Below are 22,758 nucleotides of genomic sequence, written 5' to 3'. Positions count from 1 at the left end.
CCTTTATAATAACAAGTCAGGTCTCTTTCAAGTGACCCAAATTTTGTTTAACTCGGCCACGTATTTCTTCTTCCAAAGTATTCTGTGGCTCAGAAGTGAGGGCGATTTGAATCAACGTCTGACTAGTACAGAAAGCTCTTACTCAGTTCTTTCTAATGTTGGCCCTTCATAGTTTAAGGACCACCCTCCTTAGAGGATAAACACTAGGAACGTTTCGAGGCTCCTGGCCTTTATTGCTGTACACGTTTCTGCACCCTCCGCGCTTCTCCGGAGAGATCTGCCTTCCGTCTGTACCCCTCCAGCCACTTCCTGATGTCTCCCTACCTCAGTCCTCAGTGCCTGTCACCTGCGTACCCGCGCCCTTCTCCCACGGGGCCGGTGCGTCTCCCTGTCCCCCCACCTCGCCTGTCCCTCTGCGACGCTCCAGGCGTACTCCTTTTTGTGGCTTTTGTGGCCTGTGGGTGGTTGGTTAGTTTTCTTCCCTGGCCCTCGCCCCCTCCTCCCCTCATTTTCCTTCCCCCCGCCCCCCGTACCCGTCCTGCTCCTCCTCCCTCCCCGCTCCCACTCACACACCTGCCCCTGCCGCCCGCGCGCCGAGCGCTCCCCTCCCCGCTCCAGCGGACGCTGCCAGGGAAGCCCCCTCTCCTCCTCCCCTCTGCGCCCTCCCTGGCGCGTCTGGCGGCGGCCGGCGCTAGCCCTCGCGCAGCGCCCTGTTATTCTGGGTATTGTGTGTAATAAATGTCGGGCCGCCTCACTCTAATCAAGCTCATTACAAATTCTTGCGCGCCCGGGGCCGGAAATCGTGCGCTCCCCCCCTTCCCTCACTCATTCACTAGTTACTTGTCTTTCGGCTTTTTAACTCGTCGCCCCCGCCCCCTCCCCCAATCCCGGCCCTCCAGCCCGGGTTTTAATCCCCATCCCTTTTCCGCCCGCTCCGTGCACCCTGCCCCCCCACGCCGCCTTCCTCCTCGGCTCCGCACCCCCTTCCTCCTCTCCTCCCCCCTCCTCCTCCTCCTCCGCCGCCGCCGCCGCCACTTTCTCGCTCGCTCCCGTTCCCCGGACGCGGCGGATGAGCCGGCCCCGCTGGGGACGGCTCCGGGCGGCGGCGGGCGGCCGGGAGGAGGCTGCGTGCTCGGGGCTGGGGCTGCGAGCGGGGTGATTTTGTATTAAAATGAGGAGGAGGAAGAAGAGGCACCCACAGCGGCAGCGGCGGCGGCGGCGGCAGCAGCAGCAGGAGCAGCGGCGGAGAGGGCTGCAGCCCGGGCGGACGCGCGGAGCCGAGCGGGGCACGGCGGCGGCAGCGACAGCGGCCGGGATGAGTCAACTAATAATTTAATGGGGGCAGAGACGGCAGCGAGGGGGAGAGCGAGCGAGGGAGAGAGCGAGCGAAGCAGCCCCGTCCGGGGACTCGCGCTCACACGCACACACACAAACACACACACACCTCTCCCTGTGCCACCCAGCAACACCCGGCCTCGTCACAACAACAACAGCCGCGGCCGCCCTCTAGCCTGCCCGGGGGCCCAGCCGAAAGCCAGGGCGACTCTAGAGGACGCTGCCCGCCCCCCTTTTTCATTTCGGGAAACTCCTGATCAGTTTTGTTGGGGTTTCTGGGTTTCTTTTCCCCCCAAGTCCTAGTGCCATTGTGGTGCTCGTTGTTTACCTCGGACTCTGGACGAGTGAGAGCTTGGCGACTTTTTGGGGGGAGGGGGCGGGGAGTTTGTCGCTGCCTAGGCGGTGGAGGTGGCTGGGGGTGCCTTCTGATCTTCCTTCTCCTCCCCCTCCCCCCGAACCTCTTCTCTCCTCACTTGCTGGGACCCCAGACGCTCACAGCGCCGCGTCAATGGGCAGGGAGAGGGTCCTTGGGGCTGTTGTCAGCGAGGGCAGAATCAAAAGTGGCATTTTAGTGCTTTTCCGGGGCTTTTCTCGCGACCCTCTGCCCCCTACCCTCGCTGTCCCCCGCTAGATGCCCTCGTTGGGGGTGCGAGGCTGTGGGGAAAAGTTTAAGGTTTGTTAATATTAGTCGCGATTGTTGGGGAGGGGGGTGGGGGTGATTGGAAGGGAGGCGAGGTGGCCTTCCCAGTGCGCGTTCTTCGGGGTTATTGAAGAATAATATTGCAAGTGACAGCCAGAAGTAGACTTTCTGTCCTCACACCGAAGAACCCGAGCGAGCAGGAGGGAGGGAGAGACGCGAAGAGAGCTTTTTTCGTTTTTGGAGACCTTGTCCGCAGTGATTTTTTTTTTTTTTTTTTTTTTTAAAAGAGAATCCTCAGTCACCACCTCGTTTCCCCAGCACCATCACAGTGTACAGCTCACAACGGGTTTTGCTTTGTTTTTACGATTTCCCCCCAACGAATCACTTGTCAGATCAATTTTATCTTCTTCCTCCTCCCTGCTTCCCACTCTCCCCTCCTCCCCATCGCAAACCCCGTTCTCTGAGGTTAGACATTTTACAAACCCATATATGTTGGTTTTCGAATTGTGATTTTTTTTTTTTAAAAACCCCTTTCTCATGGCTACTCTTCTAGACGTTTATTTCTGCCCTTCCCCCGCTTAGGGGGGCGGGGGTAGGGGAAAGGAAAATAATACAATTTCAGGGGAAGTCGCCTTCAGGTCTGCTGCTTTTTTTTTTTTTTTTTTTAATTAAAAAAAAAAAGGACATAGAAAACATCAGTCTTGAACTTCTCTTCAAGAACCCGGGCTGCAAAGGAAATCTCCTTTGTTTTTGTTATTTATATGCTGTCAAGTTTTGAAGTGGTGAGTTTCAGGTCGGTTTTGCTAATTTCACTCAGTAAAACTGCAGTGTTTCTGTTTCTAGATAGTACTTTGCTTCTTTGTCTCTTTAAAAGGTCACAGTGAAAGCTTGGCCTGGATCGTGCCGGCCATATGGAATGGATAAGGGCACAATCTTAAAATGTGATTATCGGGATGTGTGGGGGCGAAGGAGGCGATCCAGCTAGAAACTCATTGAAAAGGATCTCACTTTGCAAAAAATCGGTTCTTAAAAAACTAGAATTTCGAGATTTTCTTTCTTTTTAAAGGAAATAATTGTTGTTACTGAGTTCACTGTTTTATTCAGTAATTATTATATATGGTCTTAGTTTATGGGCAGATAAATGGGATTTTCAGAAAGTAGCATGCTTTCTGTGTGGCAACCAGACATTACACTAAAATGGGTTGTAACATGTGTAACTCAAAAGAAACTCTTCAGCCTGTCATCTGTTGAGACCATAGTTAGTTCCTGCTGCTGTCATCCAGGCAGGCCTGTTGGAGGTTGCTCTTTTCAATTCCAAACTGAGGTTTGGTGAACTTTAGCCTGGGTATAGAGTTAAAATGAGTAAATTGGGTGTTTTATGCGCATTAAATTTTGGTTTGTAATGTAAAGCTTTTTACACCACGACTTAGTGTTTAATAGATGCTTATAGGTGGGTTTTCAAAGGACAGTTTTTCATGACCTATATGATACTTTAGATTGTCAATATATTAAATTATAATGTATCACTTTCATTTGCTGTACAGTTTTTAGTGTTGTTAAGCCTCACGATTACTTAATATGTTTTATAGCATTAACTTTGATGTTGTTGTCTACACCCCCTCCCTTTTTTCCTCTTAAATTGCCCCAAGGGCTAAAGATTTTTCTTTTCAAATCATAGGTTTTAAAATTCATCTTCTGCTCTAGGATGAGGCAACCAATTTCAGAAAAAGCAGCTCTGTGTTATCCACATGAAACATTATAAAGAGTGTTTTGAATAAGTTAATAATCATCTCTTTCTAATTTTGGCTTTAGACTGCAGTTTAATATAATGGAAAAGAGTAATCTTGATAAAAAGTGGTTTAAAAAGGCACATTTATTGTTAATGAACCTCATAACCAAAAACAGATGGGACCTCTATCAACGGTAAACCTTTAGTTCTCAGTGTGCCACTCTGGAGTACAAAGATAAATAGCCATTAATTTTTCTCAAACTTTATAGTTCTTCAATTGGCATTCTTAAGGTTGCTTTTAAACTTCCAGATTAACATTGCTCCCCCCTTTTCTTGATTATATGGTAAGAAGTAGGCTATGGTTAAACAGAAGAAAAAAATATTTACAGAAAAGCCATGCTAATACAAACTGGCTTTCAACAAATCCAGATTTAAATAGCTTCAGTGTAAGAATTTACAACAAAAACAAGCTATGTCAAATTACTAGACAGCTAGGAATAATGATACTTATTCTCTCTGGTTTTCCTAAATATGATCCCCTTAGTTTCATAAGCTCAATATTTCAAATACCATCCAAGTTCATAAAATAATTCTACTTACCTGTTCTTATCAATTCTAATTAAAACTATACTTTAAAAATGACTTTGATATTGTCTAATCACTTTACTATAAATGATGGGAAAATTGATGTCTAATATATAACTGAAAATAATTATCTGTTATTTTTTTTGAAGTTAATTACAATGTTAACGCCATTGCATACTGAGGTTATTTCTGAATACTGGATGTTTTGTTTTACCAGTATCATCAAGGTTTTTTGTTTGTGTTTTTTTTTTTTAATTGAGCTTGGCACTTCAACCTAATGTGCATATCATGAAGTGTATTCAATTTTTTTAAAATATTTATTGTTAACAGCTCTCTATTACTAATGGACACCTAAATACTAACTCTAAAACACATGAGTTTTAATGCATCAGTACGTTGGATATTTGAAAACCCTTCATTTCTTCCTGTTTCTTTGGGGTAAACTGATCCAATCACATCTTTGACCCAAAACTTGACTAGATCTGTCACATAACTCTTGGAACTTTGATAGTAGAAAACTTTTTCTATGCATTAATTTACAAAAGCCAATGCGGAGTTTAAAAAGCAGTTAGATGTTTGTTACCTTCTTTTGAGATGGTTTTTTTTTTCTCATAAGAATTAATATACATACACATATAAAATATATACATATGAAACATACATTAGATTTCTAATATTTTGAACTGTGATCATCTTTCCATCCTTTATTAAAGTGTTTCTGCTGTATTTTGTAATGAGTGTCTAATTGTTAAAAATTGGGACTACATCAATACAATTTGCTGTTTTCTTTTTAGCTATACTTATTCTTGTTCTAAAAGTAAGCCCATTTTTCCCCACTTAGTTTTTTTGTAGTCCAATTAACTTTTTATTCATGTGTATTGGTACAGTTTCCACAGATCATTTTGTTAATTTGAATAAGAATGTAAGGCTATCATCTAGAAATATAGTAACATCTGTATCATATCTAGATAGGCCATTTTACAAATACATTTGTGGAGAGATATCTAGAGCTAAAACATTTCCATAGGACATATATATACACGTAGGTCCCCACCCAATTATAACATGTCTTCTTTTTAAATTCTGGCAGGTGATCTTTAGACAGTGACTGAGTATGGATCATTTGAACGAGGCAACTCAGGGGAAAGAACATTCAGAAATGTCTAACAATGTGAGTGATCCGAAGGGTCCACCAGCCAAGATTGCCCGCCTGGAGCAGAACGGGAGCCCGCTAGGAAGAGGAAGGCTTGGGAGTACAGGTGCAAAAATGCAGGGAGTGCCTTTAAAACACTCGGGCCATCTGATGAAAACCAACCTTAGGAAAGGTAAATACATTCAAGCCAAATCTTGGAAAGCTGAAAGCCCTGTTGTCTACACAAGGCCACACTGTGTGGGGGTGGAGTGGCAGAACATGTTTTGTATACTGCCTTTATTCTCTTTATGATCTTATATTAGTTACATTCTGGTTCCTTAGTATCAATCATGTTGGAAAGTATAGGCTCCATGCTTGGGCGGAGCGTTTTACTATAGACTGGAATCATTGAACATTTTGGGTAATAAGGACTGAATTAAATATAATGGTTTTAGTTTTGGCAAGGGTCCATTCAAAAGGTGTTATAGTAGAGGATTGTAGGCGGCTGTTTCTTTAAACTAACCTGATTAAGAATAAAACACATAGGTGATTTGAGAGTTACCCTAGCTTCTTCCTAAGATTCTTAGTTGTAAGGCAGTTTCAGAGATCTTGGAAATCTTATGTAGAAGTTTGGTAATGTTATTTTTTGTGGCTTATTTTCTTAAGAGCAAATTCATTAGCAGTAAAAAATCTGATGATTCTAGTTTTTAATTTTTGTTTTAATTGGGTATTTTTGATGAAGAAAGAACAGATTTAGGCAAGTTTATAAGGAGATGATGTGTAACTGTGTGACTCTTTTCTACCAATATTAAATTGATGCAGTTTAACAACTTTGTGTTTAACAGTGTTGTTCCTGTAAAGCAGTGCCTACCCTGGGTGTAATGCATGTGCCTCATAAGGAGCTTCATTTTGTGTCTGAATAACATGTATAGGAATCAGATTTTCCTTACATTTGCTAAGTAATGGATAAAAATGCTATATTTTAGCAACCAAGAATATTAAGTAGATAAAGTTAGAAGGCAGAGGAATTTCATTGTGTTTGATGCATAACTTTTATCATACAATCATTTATTTTTTCCTTGGTTTGGCGAAAACAAAGAATATATTGATCCTGAAATGAACAGACACAGCAGTCCGTATTGTTAGATCTTTATCTATTAAAAATGGGAAAACAGCACTTCAGCAAATTCTTTGGCCTCTACTCATGATTACCCTATTTATTGATTGTTTGCCAAGAATGTATGCATCTTAAGAAAGCCAGGGTAAGAGCATTAAAAATATAATTTATTACGGCTTTTCAAACAGAGTGCATTAATATTGTACTGTGAAGCACTGGGGCTCTATAAAAAAGACTTTCTGACGCCTGCAAACATGTAAGTTCCATAAATTCCTAAATAGGAGATTTCAGCTGTCTCTGGTATTATGTGATATTTGCACAGCAAACTTTAATGCCAGGACAGTTTTAGACAAGGATTCTACAGACTTCACTGCTCCTTATGGCAGACGTGCTGTTTACACAGGCTCATAAACCTTCAGCAAAAGCTTCTAAGACTGCCTTCAGGTTTAAATCATGTGGTATTTTTAGCATTTAGCAGTGACCAGTGCTCTCCCCTTTAAATGCTGGAAGGTTATGAAGTTGCTGTAGTTGGAACTCTCGCCAAACACTAGCACGAATAATCAGACAGTTCAGAAAAGGCTTGTGTTCAGCATTACTCCCAGGAACGGGAGGGTAACCGCAACAGTTTGCTAGAAGGTCTGTAATTAGATAGTACTATTGTCACTTTATAGCCATCTTTATTATTTTAGGGTACCTCTAAACGTGATCAATAAAATCCACAATAAATCCAATATATTTCAATAGTTTGAAAACCCTGCAGTTATTTCATAGATCTAAGAAAAAGCATATTGTAGAATACATCTGATTCATCCTACAAAAGGAAAAATAAATGTGTGTGTTTTTGTTGTACTTACCCAACTCTTTGAAGATATCAGGACAGGAGGAGGAAGAACTAAAAGTACAGTAAATTCACTTCCTGCTCAAATGCTTTTTTGTTTTGTTTTGTTTTGTTTTGGATGTATTCTAAAAATGCAGTTTAATTGTAGGAGGGTCTCAGATACTCCAAATAACAAAATGCCTAAGTCTTTTTGTGGGTTTTTATTAACATTTTCATCTTATTTTTCATGTGCATGGTTTCTGTCTGTCAGGTGCTAGATGAAAATTATGGCTGGGATGAGAAAACACTACTAAGAAAAAGGGATTGAATGTTTTTATTTGTTTAGGCAATTTTGCCAAAATACCTTCAAGCCAAGGAAGGAATCACCAGTTTGCATATTGCTATTTTTGCTGTGGTCTCCCCAAGTTGTCTTCTGATCCCTGACGGGTTCTCTCTCTGGTATAAAACAGCTGAATGAATGACAAAAATATTGGCAAGCTCTGCGGCTTGTTTTTCATGCCTAGACTATTGGTACCTCCGAATGAGTTTTTGAGTTTTTCTAAGTAAACCTAAAGAGTTTTATTTGTCAGACCTGGAATCTCTTGTGAACAGTTCACTAAAGCTTCGGTGAAGACTCACATGTAGAAAGATGTGGCTGTTTTATTGCCAGCTTTTGTTCAGCAGAAACAAGCAAATAGAGAATCTTTGAAGGGCCTCTCTGGTGTCAGTAGGAAATCCTGATTTTTAGCTACGGTTGATGTGCACTAAGACATCTTGAGAAGTTGGTAGGATTCTGTGAGTCCAGAGGACAGAGCTTATAGAGGCATTAGTACTGTAGGACTAATTGTGGATCCTGGGTGCCCTGTTAAAGTAACCCTTGTCATCATTTATGCTAAAGATGATACCCTTCTGGCAGTTTGCCACAGTACAATTCAGATGCATCTGCTTTTAACCCTTTTCCGTTATCATTGGAAGTCTGACAGTGCGCTGCATAAACACCTTGAGTACCACAGCATTCCGTAATATCAATTTCTAGAAGAAGCCTCTTTGTAATAGTAGTGTGGCCTGTGCTTATTTATCATCTGGCTACTGAGTTACTATTTTGGATTAAAATATATAAAGAGAGAGCACACCAAATCTATGCAGATTCCTTTATCCTAGTATGTCAGTTTCTTTTTCTGTCTCTCATTTTTACCTTATTTACTATAACAAAGATTGTTGATTTTAAAGACTTATGGGTACCGTGCTCTCTTTTTAGTTAGGTAGGTTAAATGAGTATTCATAAAAGCAAATGTTATTTTTCTACGTTATGCACACATTGAAATTGTGTATTATGAGCACCAGTTTGGTTAACTACTTTCTGTGGAACCAGTTAGAGTTAATATCTAAAAAAGGAAGAAAATGAAAATTTTGTGGCCGAGGATAATTTGTTTAGACACAAACCCAGGAAAAGTTTATTATTAACGAAATCATGTAGGCAGTAGAAAGGTGGGTTCTTCTGAAGATAAATAGTGAGTTATGTTTGCATACTGTATACTACTCATAGCAAATTAGAGAAGACACATTTATTTCCCTTTCATCACCATTATTATTTGATCAGAAAGGTAATTCTGCATTCATTGCTTTTGGAAAATGCACTGTTAATTTAGAGCACAACTTACCTTAGGACCAAGTTCATATTCTACTTAAATATTTCTGTTACAACTTTAAATAATATGAGAATGTATATATTTGTGTGCATTTGCCTGTAGTTCTGTACCCAGTCTGCCTTGGAAGCACAGTGAATCTCTTGTGATTATTTATTTTCATAGCTAATTTTTCCTCCCCCCACCCCCAAGCTGTATTTCTGAAGATTGTTGGTTTTCCATCTCTTCTTCTTCATCTTTTTGATAGGAACCATGCTGCCAGTTTTCTGTGTGGTGGAACATTATGAAAACGCCATTGAATATGATTGCAAGGAGGAGCATGCAGAATTTGTGCTGGTGAGAAAGGATATGCTTTTCAACCAGCTGATTGAAATGGCATTGCTGTCTCTAGGTTATTCACATAGCTCTGCTGCCCAGGCCAAAGGTAAATAATGTGTACGTGGGGTTGGAAAAATTGCTTGGCATTCTTTGTTTACCTTGCAGAGAAAGCACTGAATATTTTTATTCAAAGAACCGTAGCCTGTGTATTACATTGGTTCCTTATAGGCTGTGGCTTTTAAAAATTGGCTTAATTCAGTTTGGTTTAGTTAACACACATTTTGCTCATGTGGAATGTTGAGGTAGATTTTTTTTTTAAATTACTTCAGCTGAATCATTAGTATGCTTATTGACCTTAATAATCTGCTCCACTGAGGACCCACAAGGAAGTGAGGAGCGTATTTGAGCAGATGGACTGTTGAGAGTCAATTTGCATTTATGACTGAATATCTAGTTCTGTTTCTTTTATTCTGTTTCTGATGGTTTTATGGGCTGTAAAGTATTTTTCAATGCTGATTCCCACTGCAATAGAGAATCTTATCTAAATCGTAAAGCCATTTAGAACTGGTTCGGCTATGTCTTATTAGAACTTCCTGCAAGTTAGGAAAATGTGGCCTTATGCATAGGTTTTATTGATGGGGTTTTATTTCCAAAATAATAAACAACCCTACAGTCATTTACATAATTTTACAATTTGGAAAGCTAAGCTGTGAATATTTTCATTGACCTGCCTTTTAGAGTGAAGGGAATCATTCAAACAGAAATAACGGTATTGCTTGTGGTAGGGGTAGTAGAAAAGAAAAGAACACCCTTCTACTAGATATATTATCTGAGGGTAAAATATTTAGTGAAATATTCTCTTTATCTGAAATAGGGCTAATCCAGGTTGGAAAGTGGAATCCAGTTCCACTGTCTTACGTGACAGATGCCCCTGATGCTACAGTAGCAGATATGCTTCAAGATGTGTATCATGTGGTCACATTGAAAATTCAGTTACACAGGTGAGTCAAGACAGCAAATCTAGGGTGAAACATTCTTCTTACCTGGTCTTTTGAAATGAAGCATTTCTTTCTGGTCGACCTTCAATTTTTTTTTAGTCTGTGTTTCAGAAAGGTTAATACAGATCAATTTTGTTACCCTATCCTTCTGCCTTTTTTCCTAACTTCAATGTATAATTTAAAAGCAACCCCCACCACACACACACAAAATGTGTAGGTTTGTGCAGGTTATCAAAAGACAAGACATTTTACGTTTAGTCAATTAAATAATGCATTACAAGAAGGCATTTTACATAAAGTTTACTTAAGAAAAAAATATTTTTGCATATCATGAACAGTGCCATCTGTGTACATTTTGTGAAAGACTGTCTTATTCACTATTACCACAATCTTATTTATTTATTTTTTTATGATTTTAATTCGTATGAACAGAGTAATGAAAGGAAATCGGTTAATACATTAAAGCTTTTCACGATGGCTCAGGAGAAAGCAGTACACCTTAAATTGTCTTCCCAAGCGCATCAGAGCAGGAAGGTAGAAGTAACATGAAAAAATAGCCACCACAGGCAGCTGATGTATAATTCATGCATCGATACAGCAGATGTGTTGTATAAAGTAATTAACTAATCGGAACAATCAGGAGACCGAGAGCAATCTCCAGATGCATCTGTTTGATGCGCAAAATGAAATCTGTCTGTCTTAAAGGAATGTTCTGCAGCGGGATGCAATCTTGTAATAATCCCCTTTCTAATCTGTGTCTCAAATAGTTGCCCCAAACTAGAAGACTTGCCTCCCGAACAATGGTCGCACACCACAGTGAGGAATGCTCTCAAGGACTTACTGAAAGATATGAATCAGAGTTCATTGGCCAAGGAGTGCCCCCTTTCACAGGTACTTAGCATAGCATGTAATAAATAATAAGACATCATGGGCAACCCTGATTTGAGGTTTGATGGAGCTCCCTGGTTTAAAGCAACTGGTATCTGAAGCAAGAATCTGCCAAAAATGCAAAGTGACTTGACCACTGGTGACCTTTTAAAATATGCCTGATTCCTTGTGAACAGAGCCTATAGGCTTTTTCTCCCTTGGGGAAAAGAGCCAAAGGACTGTTTACAGGAAAAACAGTTCAGTGGAAGACTCCGCTGGCTAATTTTTAGATTTGTCTTCTGAGTGCTATTAGCATGATGGCTACATTCTCCTGAATGCCCTTATTTAAGAAAGAGTCGAGGTGGTACTACTCCCACAAAGCTTTGGTGAGAGGGAATGGCAGTGTCCGTGTTAATGTGTAAAACTTCACCGTGCTATCTAAATAAAATAACAGTACAATTCTTGGATACTTTACTCACTACCAAAAAATTAAAAGTATTTTAATACAAATAATTATGAAAATAATTACTCTTAACTAAAGGTTGAATAGTTTTTAATTCATTGGGATTTTGTGACCAGTTTTGTGGCTTTGGTTTACTTCTTTTCTGTTTTTTTAAGTGGAATTTTCTTTTTTCCCTCTGAGATGCCTGTCATACCATCAGGGATTTTTGAAATGAAATAAAGATTTTTTAATTATTTTCCTTGATTTCTTTTTTTAGAATAAATTTGGTGGAGGGCAGCTAAAACTCGAGATAGAGACTGCCTACCTGCTTATAGACAGAAAATCAAACATCATTTTTGATGAAACTCAGCTGATTTCAAAAAAAAACGAAAAAGGATGCCGTGAATCTACTCTTAAAGGGCAGCTTTTGTGGTCACCATGTAAATGTGTTATAGTCATCCCCTCAGTACCCAAACCCATTTTAAGGCCATTCCATGATACAGTATAATTAAAATGTTGGTCCAACTAGATTTTTACCAAATTTTTAATGTTCTTTTAATTTGAGTTTCAATTCTGAGTATTAGTCTTAGCCATTTGAACTTGAACTGTAGGATGCTGCTGTAAACATTTCTGCAATTGAGAGATCTCAAAGTGTATTTCTGCTATATTCTGAGTAGCAGATATTCTCAAAATGTGTTTCTAATGTGAGGCTCATGAAAATTATTGGGTACCTTTGAAGGGAATCTTGTGGGCTTTGTGCTTCTGTTTCATAGAAACTCCATGCATTTCAGATTTGCTAAGTTACATTCCAACATTTTTACTTTGATATTTGCTATAAATTTTAGGAATGAAGTAAATGAATTAAGTTTATAATTAATAGCTTTCTATATTCTTTTAAAATAAGCTATAGCCACAGGTTACATATTCTCTATTGTTAAGTGTCCATTTCTTGCAATTCAAAGAAAGCTCTTATTTGTCATTTCAGTTATACCTACAGCTAATCTCCTATCTTCCCTCTCTCACCCTTGGAATAGAGAGGATATGAATTGATAACCATCAAATAAAATAATTTAAATAAATTAATCACAAATGAATAGGATGATAGAATAAAAGAGTGACTCTTACTTCAAGGACTTTGTTTCGCAGACAACTCCAGATAACATGTTACGTGGTTGCTAACATTTGAAAATTTGAAATGATCTAGAAATAAACTTTTTAAAAACTCAGTTAAAATATAATGTAAACACCCAGTACTGGAATCGCATGTGTCTTTATGTTACTAAATGTCCCATTGATCTTGGAAGCATATTCAGACAAAGACTTAAGGCATTTACTATGAGGTGAAAAAGAGGATGTTGGTACAAATATTCATTGATACAGTCAGTGAGAACTAACTGTTAAATGACATCAATATTCAGCCAATAAACTCCACCTCACTATAACTTATAAATAGAATTGTGAATTTACTTAATGTTATCATGGAAAATGAATTGCATACAATTATAACATTAAGTAGAATGACAAAATGTAATTCAGGACTTGGTTTTGGAGTCATACATTGGTGAATTTCTATAGAGAGAGGTTTTCAGATATATGGCCTCCTGTGGCTGGATACTTCACTGTAATCATTAAGTGATGGAACTAGGCTACAATTTCAACATCAATTATAATTGCAGTATTCTTTTCCTTAGAAAGACTTCTAAAAATTATGCATAGTTTAGCAGTGAAAGCAAATATTTGAAATTAATTTAATATTTAACAATATGAAAACATGTAAATTGTTCTCTAAATGATGGAGTTATTTTATATTTTGCTGAATCATCTTCTCTTTTTCTATGAATCTGATACTCCAGTCAGAATGTTTTCAACATAAACTGTTTTCTGTTTGCTTCTTTATTATGTTTTTCTGTCTAGAGTTATTAAGATGAGACATGCAAGTTCCCTAAAGCCTATGTCCAAAATACGTGCCAAGTTTGACAAAACTACTCTTTTTCCTATGGTTAAGATTTGGTGATGAAGATGTCATGGTGAAAAAAGCCTAGCAAATAAATATGGCCTCAGTCTTTTGCGAAATGGGACCTAACACCAAGAAATGCCAAATGTTAAGCCCTTTCTTCCCCTGTGGAGTGTTGATTCATTCATGGGAGACAACCTTTAGCATGCAATTCACCATACGCATTTCACTGTAGAGTAAGGGTTTTATTTTGTTGAATATGATAAAGTACTCCAGTAGCGAGTATGGCTACAGGGGCCCTAAATACTATAGTTAGTAGAAAGTTCACCCTGTGGGCAGGTAAATTCCTTTTATAGAGCAGGGGCCAGGAGGAGTGGAACTGGGGAGCCACCAAGATTTTGCCTGGGGTGTTGAATAAGCCCTGTCTCCAGTGCTGTTAGGGCGATTGTTTAAGACTTGCTAAGAAAATGTCCATTTGGACTTGGATTCTTAGAATCAGAAGGGATTATCCTTCCTAGGCTCCTCCTTTTGACAATTGAAGGAGCCAGTGTCCCTGGAGATAAAAGTCACGGTGCAATGACTAACAAGAAAGTCCTGACTTGCTAAGCCTGTGTCCTTGCCTGACGATAAATTTTAAAGTGCTGATTTAGCTACTTGGGAGGCTGAGGCAGGAGAATTGCTTGAACCCAGGAGGCGGAGGTTGCAGTGAGCCGAGATCTCACCACTGCACTCTAGTTTGGTGACAGAGCAAGACTCCGTCTCAAAAAAAAAAAAAAAGGAATATTTACATTTGGGTACAATAATGTTTTCTTTGATAATATTCATAAGGTTTTCTCCAGCTGCAGAAATTCCGTAAGTGGGCTTGGTTTGATTTACAACTCATACCTTTATTTCTGTTAACACTTTCCTATCATAAATCTGCCCAAATAGATTGACACTAATTTATTAAATTCTTTGTACCACGTGTTTTTTTATTTTGTAAAATGTTCTAAGACATAAGAAACACTTAGCTCATTATAGGTCTGAGGTTAGATGTTTTGTTGTTACTTTTGTTTTTTTCGGTGGATGTGGTTAGATAAGTTGGATGTTGCATTCTGAACTGCAGCTAAGGAGAGAATAAACACTGATTTGGGGACAAGAAAGCCTGTAGTCATAAAACTTTTGAGGATATGGATTTGGGAGGAAAATTGGGAATTTAAAAAGTAAACATTTTTATTTATAATTAAACATTACATTTTGATGCTTATTTTCCCTGGAGTTTTAGAAATTGCATTTAAAAACTGGATAAATATATATACATTCTGATACAGGATAGATTCATTTTGTTAAGTAAAAGGTCAGCTATTACTTCTACCAGCATAATGTCTTCCTTCTAAAAATGTTTAGGTCAAATATTTCATGGAGGTTTTAATCTGATTTGCGCATTTTTACCTTCCCTCTTTCACCACACATGTGGGCATACATACACACTCACACGCGCACACGCACACATCACAACTTTCACATTTTTAAGGCATTGGATTATTTTCTATCTTATTTCTCACCTGGAAAAGATATCTGTAAGCCAAGTCATATAAAGTGGGTGAGAAGTGTTATTTTTATTTTCAAGTAGCAAAATGTATATAAAATAAATTTAAATTTGAACATTCCATTTAGAAGTAATATTGAGAAAGATGATTTTCCAATTTTCCTTTTATTCACAGCATCCTAGTATCTCAAATATGTTGGACAATTTATTTATTAATGGAAAAATAGATTTTAAAAAGAAACTACCTCGTGCTCCTGAAGCTTAGCTTCAGTACTGCTCTCCTGAAACGTGACAGTCATTTCCGTAGGAATTAAATACACTTACGTGTTTAGTTGATTTTCAGTCTGTATTTTAAATGATACTGGAGCAACAATTACAAATCTATCATGTTATACAAATGTGTTTTTAATAAACTACTTTATTTCACAGTTTTGGGACTGAAATGACATGTTTCTTAAAGTTTTAAATCAGTTTTAGTCATCATATTCTTAAGAGAATAGCCAGCATCAGTGTTCATATACTGCATTTCACATGAGAGTCTAATCTATGAAATTTGTTCACATTCATATATTCAAAAGTGTGTATTGACAGTCTGCCGTATGCCAGGCATTCCATTTCCTATGTAGTGTTAAGGATATAACATCTTATTAGTTGAAATAATAGTATTACACTTTCATTTAGTGCTTTTGATGTATCGAAAGTGCCTTTGGTCCCCCTAAGTAGAATGTAGTCTTATATCCCTATTTTTAAATGAGGAACCTGAGGCACAGAATGTTGACATGAGTGTCCATGGCTACATTGCTGGTGAAGCAGAAGGGTGAGACTTCATACCCAGAGCCGTGAGCTTCACCAAGTAGCCTTTTCATCACATACCACAGATAAAGGAAGTTTAAAAAAGACAAAATGAAAGCCTCTCAGATGAATTGGATAGGTTTTGTAATATGCTTTGATTTCTCTAAAGTAGTGATAACTACTTGTAGTTTTCCAAGTGTATTTATTCTCATTGCTGAAAATTTTCTTTAAGGTGTTTTGGTTTTGTGTCTTTGATTTTTTATTTGTATGTTGTCTTGTTTTAAAAGTACATTGCTGTCATATCCAGCCCCTAATCATGGGTGATCTAGACAGGAACTGACTTTTGGGATAACTTGGTATTTGGGACGTTCCAGAAGATTTGCCGGTTTAGTTCTGTGCAGTTACTTCTCTTTGCTATTCTTTCATATCCTCAAGACCAGTAGGCATAATTATGCTAATAGTCCTTTGTTTTGAACCCCAAGGTAACATTAGGCATTTTCATTAGAAATAGTGGGCAGATGAATTTCTTGGGTCTGTTTAAAAATACAGATTCCAGTCATCAGACTGGTCTGATCCAATGAATGAGTCTTTTACGAGCAGCTCCATTTTAAAATAAAAAGATTCCTGTTTGAGATGAGCTGGAATGATTTTGTACTTGCCCCTTCCCAGTATAAAATTATCTTATGTTTAAACATCATATATTTTGAAGAAAAGCTCTACAGAGAATCTTCTTTCCTTTTTAAAATTACAAAACTTTCCCTAGTTTTTACCCTACTGACCGTGGGAATCTTAGATTATAAATATCTGCTTTGCCAGGCACTGAAGTACTTGATACTAATTGGATATTATGACCACTCTTCAGCAATTGTATTACTGTAATGGTGGGATCCATAAAGGAAATGGTAAACCTGTCTTATATGGGTAGTTGTGTGAATCGCAAAACTTATAACAAATAATTTTTTTGCCTCGTCTTTTGAACCAGTCATGACATCATTCTAGTTCCTTTTTCAACTTAGTGAGATGTCTGCTCTGTGTTAATATTATAATATGTATAATCTACAACAGAATTGTCCTCCAAATTGCAAGTTTTCCTTTTTGAATCTAATATATCAGGCTCATTTTTAGATGACTTAGATACGTAAGGATTTTATTGTAGCTTGATAGCTCTCTGTAACCTTTCAGATATATTAATAAAAAAAGCCAAACTTAATAAAGCATCTAACTTAAAATGGATTGATCTCAAATATTTTATAGCCACTATCTTTTCACAATAGTAAAACATAAAAGAGTTTAAGCTATGCCAATTTAGAGAGTACTTAACAATGTGTAATTACTTTATTTTCACTTAATAGATTTTTACCTGTGCCTTGTTTCAGATCTGAACAGGTTTCCTTTGACCTCAAAATCACTAATGCAAGGAAAATTACCATATCATGAGAGTATTTTTCCTCTTTTTTTTTTTTTTTTTTTTTGCCTGATGCTTAGAATAATAAATACTCCCAAGGCTTAGGAGTAGACATGGCCTGAGAGAAAGCCTATTAAATGCTATTTTCTAATGGTTTTAAAAAACAACTTAACCAAATCATGCTAACTAAACTGATTTTCTTGCTAAAACAGAACTAGTTTTAGAGTATATTTTAGACATCTTTTTTTCTCAATTACTAGCTAAACTTGAAGTTGGGCTCTATCTGGATTTGCTTTATAGATCTGCTTCATTTCATGCCAGATTTGGGCAAACCATGAACAACCCCCACTCCAAAAAAAAAAATCCAGATAATCAAAACAAACAGATACACGAACTCAATTTCCCCCTCTTTCATTGGAAACTGCTTGATAATAACGTGCTCTGAGTATAAAAAACATAAGAGAGCCTTTAACATAACAGAGGAGAGCCTCAGCCCTGGTTCTGCAGCTCATTGCCAATTGAAGTAAGGAACGCTCTGGCTGTTGGGACTTTTAAATCTAGACTTAAAAGTTATTTGTTCTGTTTAGCATTTTTAAAATGATTCTATTAGGAATTGTATGTGCTTCAGTTTTAATTTTAACGCATAATGATTGTAAAGCACCCTGGGATGCTCGCATGAAGGGCGCTACAGAAATATAAGATTGTATTGTGTTCTAATATGCAGTCTTAACGGGGTGCTGGAGTTCCATCATGGACAATTCATAAGGTTGCAGAATTCCTCATGGCAGAGAAGGTGGCTGACTTCTTTAGCAGTCTTTTTCTCTCATTCTTACTCTGAAACTTTGTTCTCTTTAGTCATCATCTTTCTCTCTTAAAAAAAATTGTTTATTTTCTATTGTAATACTTTCCCATGGAAATGCTAATCTAATTTAGTTTACTCAGGTTGAAGATGCAAACCAGTTGATAGGTTGGAAGTTAAGAAAAGATTAAAGCTTTAATTACTAGCACTATTTGAGATCACGTTCTTATCTGAATAACAAGACATGGTACTTCATTACTGGATACCACCAACTCTCTCAGGCTTGTCCCATTTTACTGTCCACCTAGTATTTGTTCCAAGGCAGTTCAGAAATATAACAAGTATTAACTTTGTGAAATGTCACAATGAGACTCTTCTCTGTATTGAAACTCCTGTGTTATGATAACATAGAATACAGCTTGATCTAGTTTTCTTTTTACTTTTTAATGGGACTATTTCTTTAGCGTAATGGCATTTCTTCAGCAACTTCATTCTGTTACTTTTTGTGTGTTTTTGTTTGTCGTTGCTCTCTATCATCACTTTAATTAGCTCCTAGCATCGTAGGAATCAGGAATGTGAGTTATGTTGTGGCCAGCTATATGAGCTTGGGCAGCTGACTCCATGACTCAATGTTCTCATCTGTAAAGTAGGAAGATAATAGTACCAATGTCTCGTATTGTTTAGAGAATTAAACGAGCTAGTACTTAGAAAACATTTAGAACAGTTTTGAGTCCTAAAGTGTGCCATAACTAGTTGTTTTTCTAAAATGTGGGCATTGAGAGTTTGAAATCACACTTGTGCATGCCACATGGTCTACGTAACTCTCTGGCTACATGGAAGATTTTGGTGCAATCTTCGTTCTTAGTGAAAACCAAATACTTTTCATTTGTGAAAAAATTAAAGGACTGTATTGTAACTCAATCTCAACGTTAAGGAACACTTACAATCATTATAAAGTTATGATGTATTTTAAAATGGAAGTGGAAGACTGAAGCTTGTACTTCAAATAAATCCATTTGGAAGTTTAGCAAATATAATACCCTAGGCTAGATAATGTCAAATAGAATAAAGATACCTGATGGGACTGTTATCAAGAGGTGAGCTTTTCCCAGTGTCTTTTCCATTAACTAACTTCGCCTGTACTCCCAGCACCCAAGGTTCTGTCCTCTCCTTATGTGCCCATCGTAGCATTTGCCACATTGTTCTGAAATAGTCTGGACTCACTAGGCTGTCTGTGTACACTGTAATTGTCCCAAAGGAACTAAGTTGTATTCATCACTGTCATAGATCCTGACACACAGTAGGAACTCGGGAATATTCGTCAGACTTAAACAATCTTGAAGGATTTGCACTTGTTTATTTCATAAACCAGTATACCATGTCAGTAGTTGTATTAGTAGTAATTTATACTTTTATCTACAGTATCCTATCTTATGAAATATTTTCCTATTATACTTTATTCTGTATTTTTACCTAACAAAGAACAAATCACTTCTGAATTTTTCTCTAAGAAAACCTACTGACATTCCAAGCTGTCTCATGCTTTTATATATTTGATAATGTTCATGAATATGTGTACTAAACGTTTGTAAGGACAACAGTAGCCTTGGAGTTACAGGGAACTCAGAGGTCTGAATGCTTAAAAAGACCTGATTATACATCACAGTTAAGGACAAGCTTTAAAAACATATGCAGCATTTCTAAATTTTAAAATTTTTCTTCTACAATTGTACATGTATTTCAGCCTGGCTAATAATTTTCATTTTGTCTCAGTTGCATTATATTTGAGACCGACACTTCTTCACTGTTATTTTCATTTGTTTATTTTCTTCTCTTATTCAAGAGTAAAATAGGAAATTTCCAATAACAGATAATTTATAGACAAAGATGTCGATGTTGCCAATACAGAAATGTTAACAGTATCACCCCATGTTCGCTTCCAACGTCCATTCCTCAGTTGTGTTCTAAAGCCTACATTTGGCTTAAGAGACTCCATTTAAGGCTATAAACATATAGTGTTTTAAAGTCAGCTGTATATAGGTCTAGAGTCACCTGAATTTAGAGAGAGCAGCAAAGGTAGATAACTATTCAGCCATTCCATAATGGGCCTTAGGGACTTGGTTTGTCCACTTTCTGCATGATCTCCAGCTCAGCCTGGAAAACACATGTTTAGTGATGGATAGAGCTCTTTATTATATGATTTACAACCCATTCCAACACATTTTTATCATTTCGCCATAACTTCTAATGAGATGATTACCAGAGGATGGCATTTTCCTACACTGTGAAGGATTTTCATAATATTGATTGAGATGAAGCCAGATTAATTTGATTTTTCTTTATGATCTAATCCAGAGGTGACATTGGTTTATGTTTATCTGGTAGACATGGGAAGTCTTATCTAAAAGCTAACAATGATGAATAAAACACAGAAATCAAAGCTGTGGTTTAGCCCTCAGTCTTCTGTGAAGTCTTGGATCAGATCTGAGTGGGGTCCATGGACCCCACAATCTGCTCCAAGGTTTTGTGCAGACCCTGAAATTATAAGCCAATTTTGGGAATGCATGGAAGACAGCTTTCATAGGTTTTATGTAATTTCCAGAGTTAGTTCTGTGGCCCTGTAAAGAGCTAAAAGCCAGGAGGTACTTTATCCCCAATTTTTAGGCAGTATGGCTTAAAAATCTAATATGATCATGTACAGAAGGAATGCAAAGAGGTAATATAAAGTCTTCCTGTGAAGAGTTACAGAAACTAATTCTAATATTTACTTTTGGAAAATGAATTGCTCAAAGTACTTTAGTTATTGTTTTCGCTCTGCGGTTTAAGGGTTTTTATGTTTTGTTTTGTTTTAAAGGCTCTATTTAGGACCTCTGGAACTTAATATGAATTTGGTATCTTTCCAGATACTAGAAATTGTAATCTCTAGAGAGGATGAGCGCTTTAACCACACAAGGGCATCAGAGAAAGAGATTTCTCAAATGGGTGCATTGGTATAGAGTGCTTAAGATTCAGAATCAGGAAACAATTTTTGCAATGAAATCAAATAAAGTTCTTTGGATTCATATTTATCTAATGAAAAACTTGTGAAAATTCTATTTCGATATAACATAATACTTAACTTAATGAGTATATTTTAAATAATCATAAGCAGGATGACAATGGGGTCATAACCTTCCTAAAAATAAGACTCTAGTTGGAGACATTTGCACAGTGAGTACCTGAGAATGAATAATGTGCGTTACAATTGAATCTTCTTTAGTCACGCTGTTTGAGAAGACATACAGATTTCATAGACTTTCAAAGCTGTTAGAGGAGACGTTGGAGATTATCTAGTTCAGTTCCCTTCATGTTACTGCTTCTGTGTGCAGTTAATTTGGAATATCACATGCTCTTAATATACCTTTTAAAAATATTTTATAGTTTAAGCTCTTTACCAATATATTCATTTGGTTTGAGTAAGGTTTCACTGTGATAAGAAAAGTCTGGCTAGGTACTTATACAAAAGGGCAGAATAGAGAATCTGGTCAGAACATACTATCTGGGCATTATATAAGTTATTTTAACTATATGGAAGAGCCATATAAACTGTGAACCAACATTTTCTTTAAAAGTTATGAGTTGAGTATTTAAATAAATAAAAATTCTGTGCTTTGATATGATCACATTTTCATCTTTAGGAAATATAGTAGGAAAATTAAAATAGAATTGGATGTGTTCTCATTGTGCTTCCTTTTGTATTCCTTTGGAGCTTTGTACTGAGTTTCCAATTTTAGCAATGTGCCAGGGTTACTTTGTATGAAAATGCCATTTTCAGGCACTAGGATTGATCAAGATGGCAAGAGCCATAACTATGACAACTGGAGTTTAAGTAAAATTTAGAAGTGATTAGTCTCTTCTCAACAAATTGAGATTCCAAATATGCCCCAGTTGTATCTCCCAAGAGAATAGCTTAGAAAGCAATAGAGGATCCAGAGGGAAAGATTTGGGAAACAGAAGCTAACAAGCACAAACAGAATATTACGCTTAGAAATCCTGCCATTTGCTCTCATAAATTGAAGCCCATTTCCTGTCCTTCCCACCCCAAAATACCAGATGGGAACTACCTGTTAATTTTCAACAAATTCATTTCTTGTCAATATGTCATATCTCATACGATGCCTCCTAGAGCTTGTTTGTAGTATTTGGTGTCATTTGAGATTAAAAGAAAACCTCATTTACGAGGAATCCCTGTGAAAATTGTATTTGAATGTGAAGTTGATGTGAAGTTAAAGTTTGACCTTTGAATTTTCCATGGACAGATTAAAAGCTGCTATAAAAAATCAGGCCATAGGTAGTCAGGACATGCACAAAGGGGTGGGAGATTAGACTGTATGAAGTTGCGCTTCTCAAAAAATAAAAATATAATAAAAGCCAGTAGTTTGACAGATTGTTCAGTAAATGCTCATTTTATTGAAAAATTACAAAAAGGTGCTTAATGCCTTTGCGCCATTAATACAATACATAAAAAGGTTACTGTGAAGATTAGTGTTCCATCCCTGAAAATTAACTGTAGGGCTTTGTACATCACCACGCATAGACTGAGAAGTTAAAAGTTTTTTTAAATACACGTTTTGCATTGTGCAGGCATTTATTTCAGAAAACAATTATTTTAGAC

At 37.5% G+C, this 22,758-nt stretch overlaps 1 protein-coding gene across 5 annotated transcripts in view; it reads left to right on the top strand.

The window, feature by feature from the left end:
* The window catches only part of SATB1 (SATB homeobox 1), a 92,688-nt gene that overhangs the window by 12,300 nt on the left and 57,630 nt on the right, over window positions 1-22,758 (top strand). For 2 of the 5 annotated variants that reach the window (XM_003265292.3, XM_030816883.1), the window contains exons 2-5: window positions 5,380-5,614; window positions 9,249-9,425; window positions 10,194-10,320; window positions 11,085-11,208. In XM_003265292.3, the coding sequence (XP_003265340.1) occupies window positions 5,404-5,614; window positions 9,249-9,425; window positions 10,194-10,320; window positions 11,085-11,208 (639 nt within the window). In that variant the 5' untranslated portion in view covers window positions 5,380-5,403. Of the gene's footprint in view, window positions 1-1,004; window positions 2,758-5,379; window positions 5,615-9,248; window positions 9,426-10,193; window positions 10,321-11,084; window positions 11,209-22,758 lie in introns of those variants that run through there. The other 3 variants (XM_003265294.3, XM_030816884.1, XM_003265293.3) reach the window with 3 other exon arrangements.

This window comes from Nomascus leucogenys, chromosome 8, assembly GCF_006542625.1.
Source record: "Nomascus leucogenys isolate Asia chromosome 8, Asia_NLE_v1, whole genome shotgun sequence".
NCBI classification, from domain to species: Eukaryota; Metazoa; Chordata; class Mammalia; order Primates; family Hylobatidae; genus Nomascus; species Nomascus leucogenys.
The sequence above is the reverse complement of the archived record's forward strand: the minus strand, read 5'-3'. Positions and strand labels throughout refer to the sequence as shown.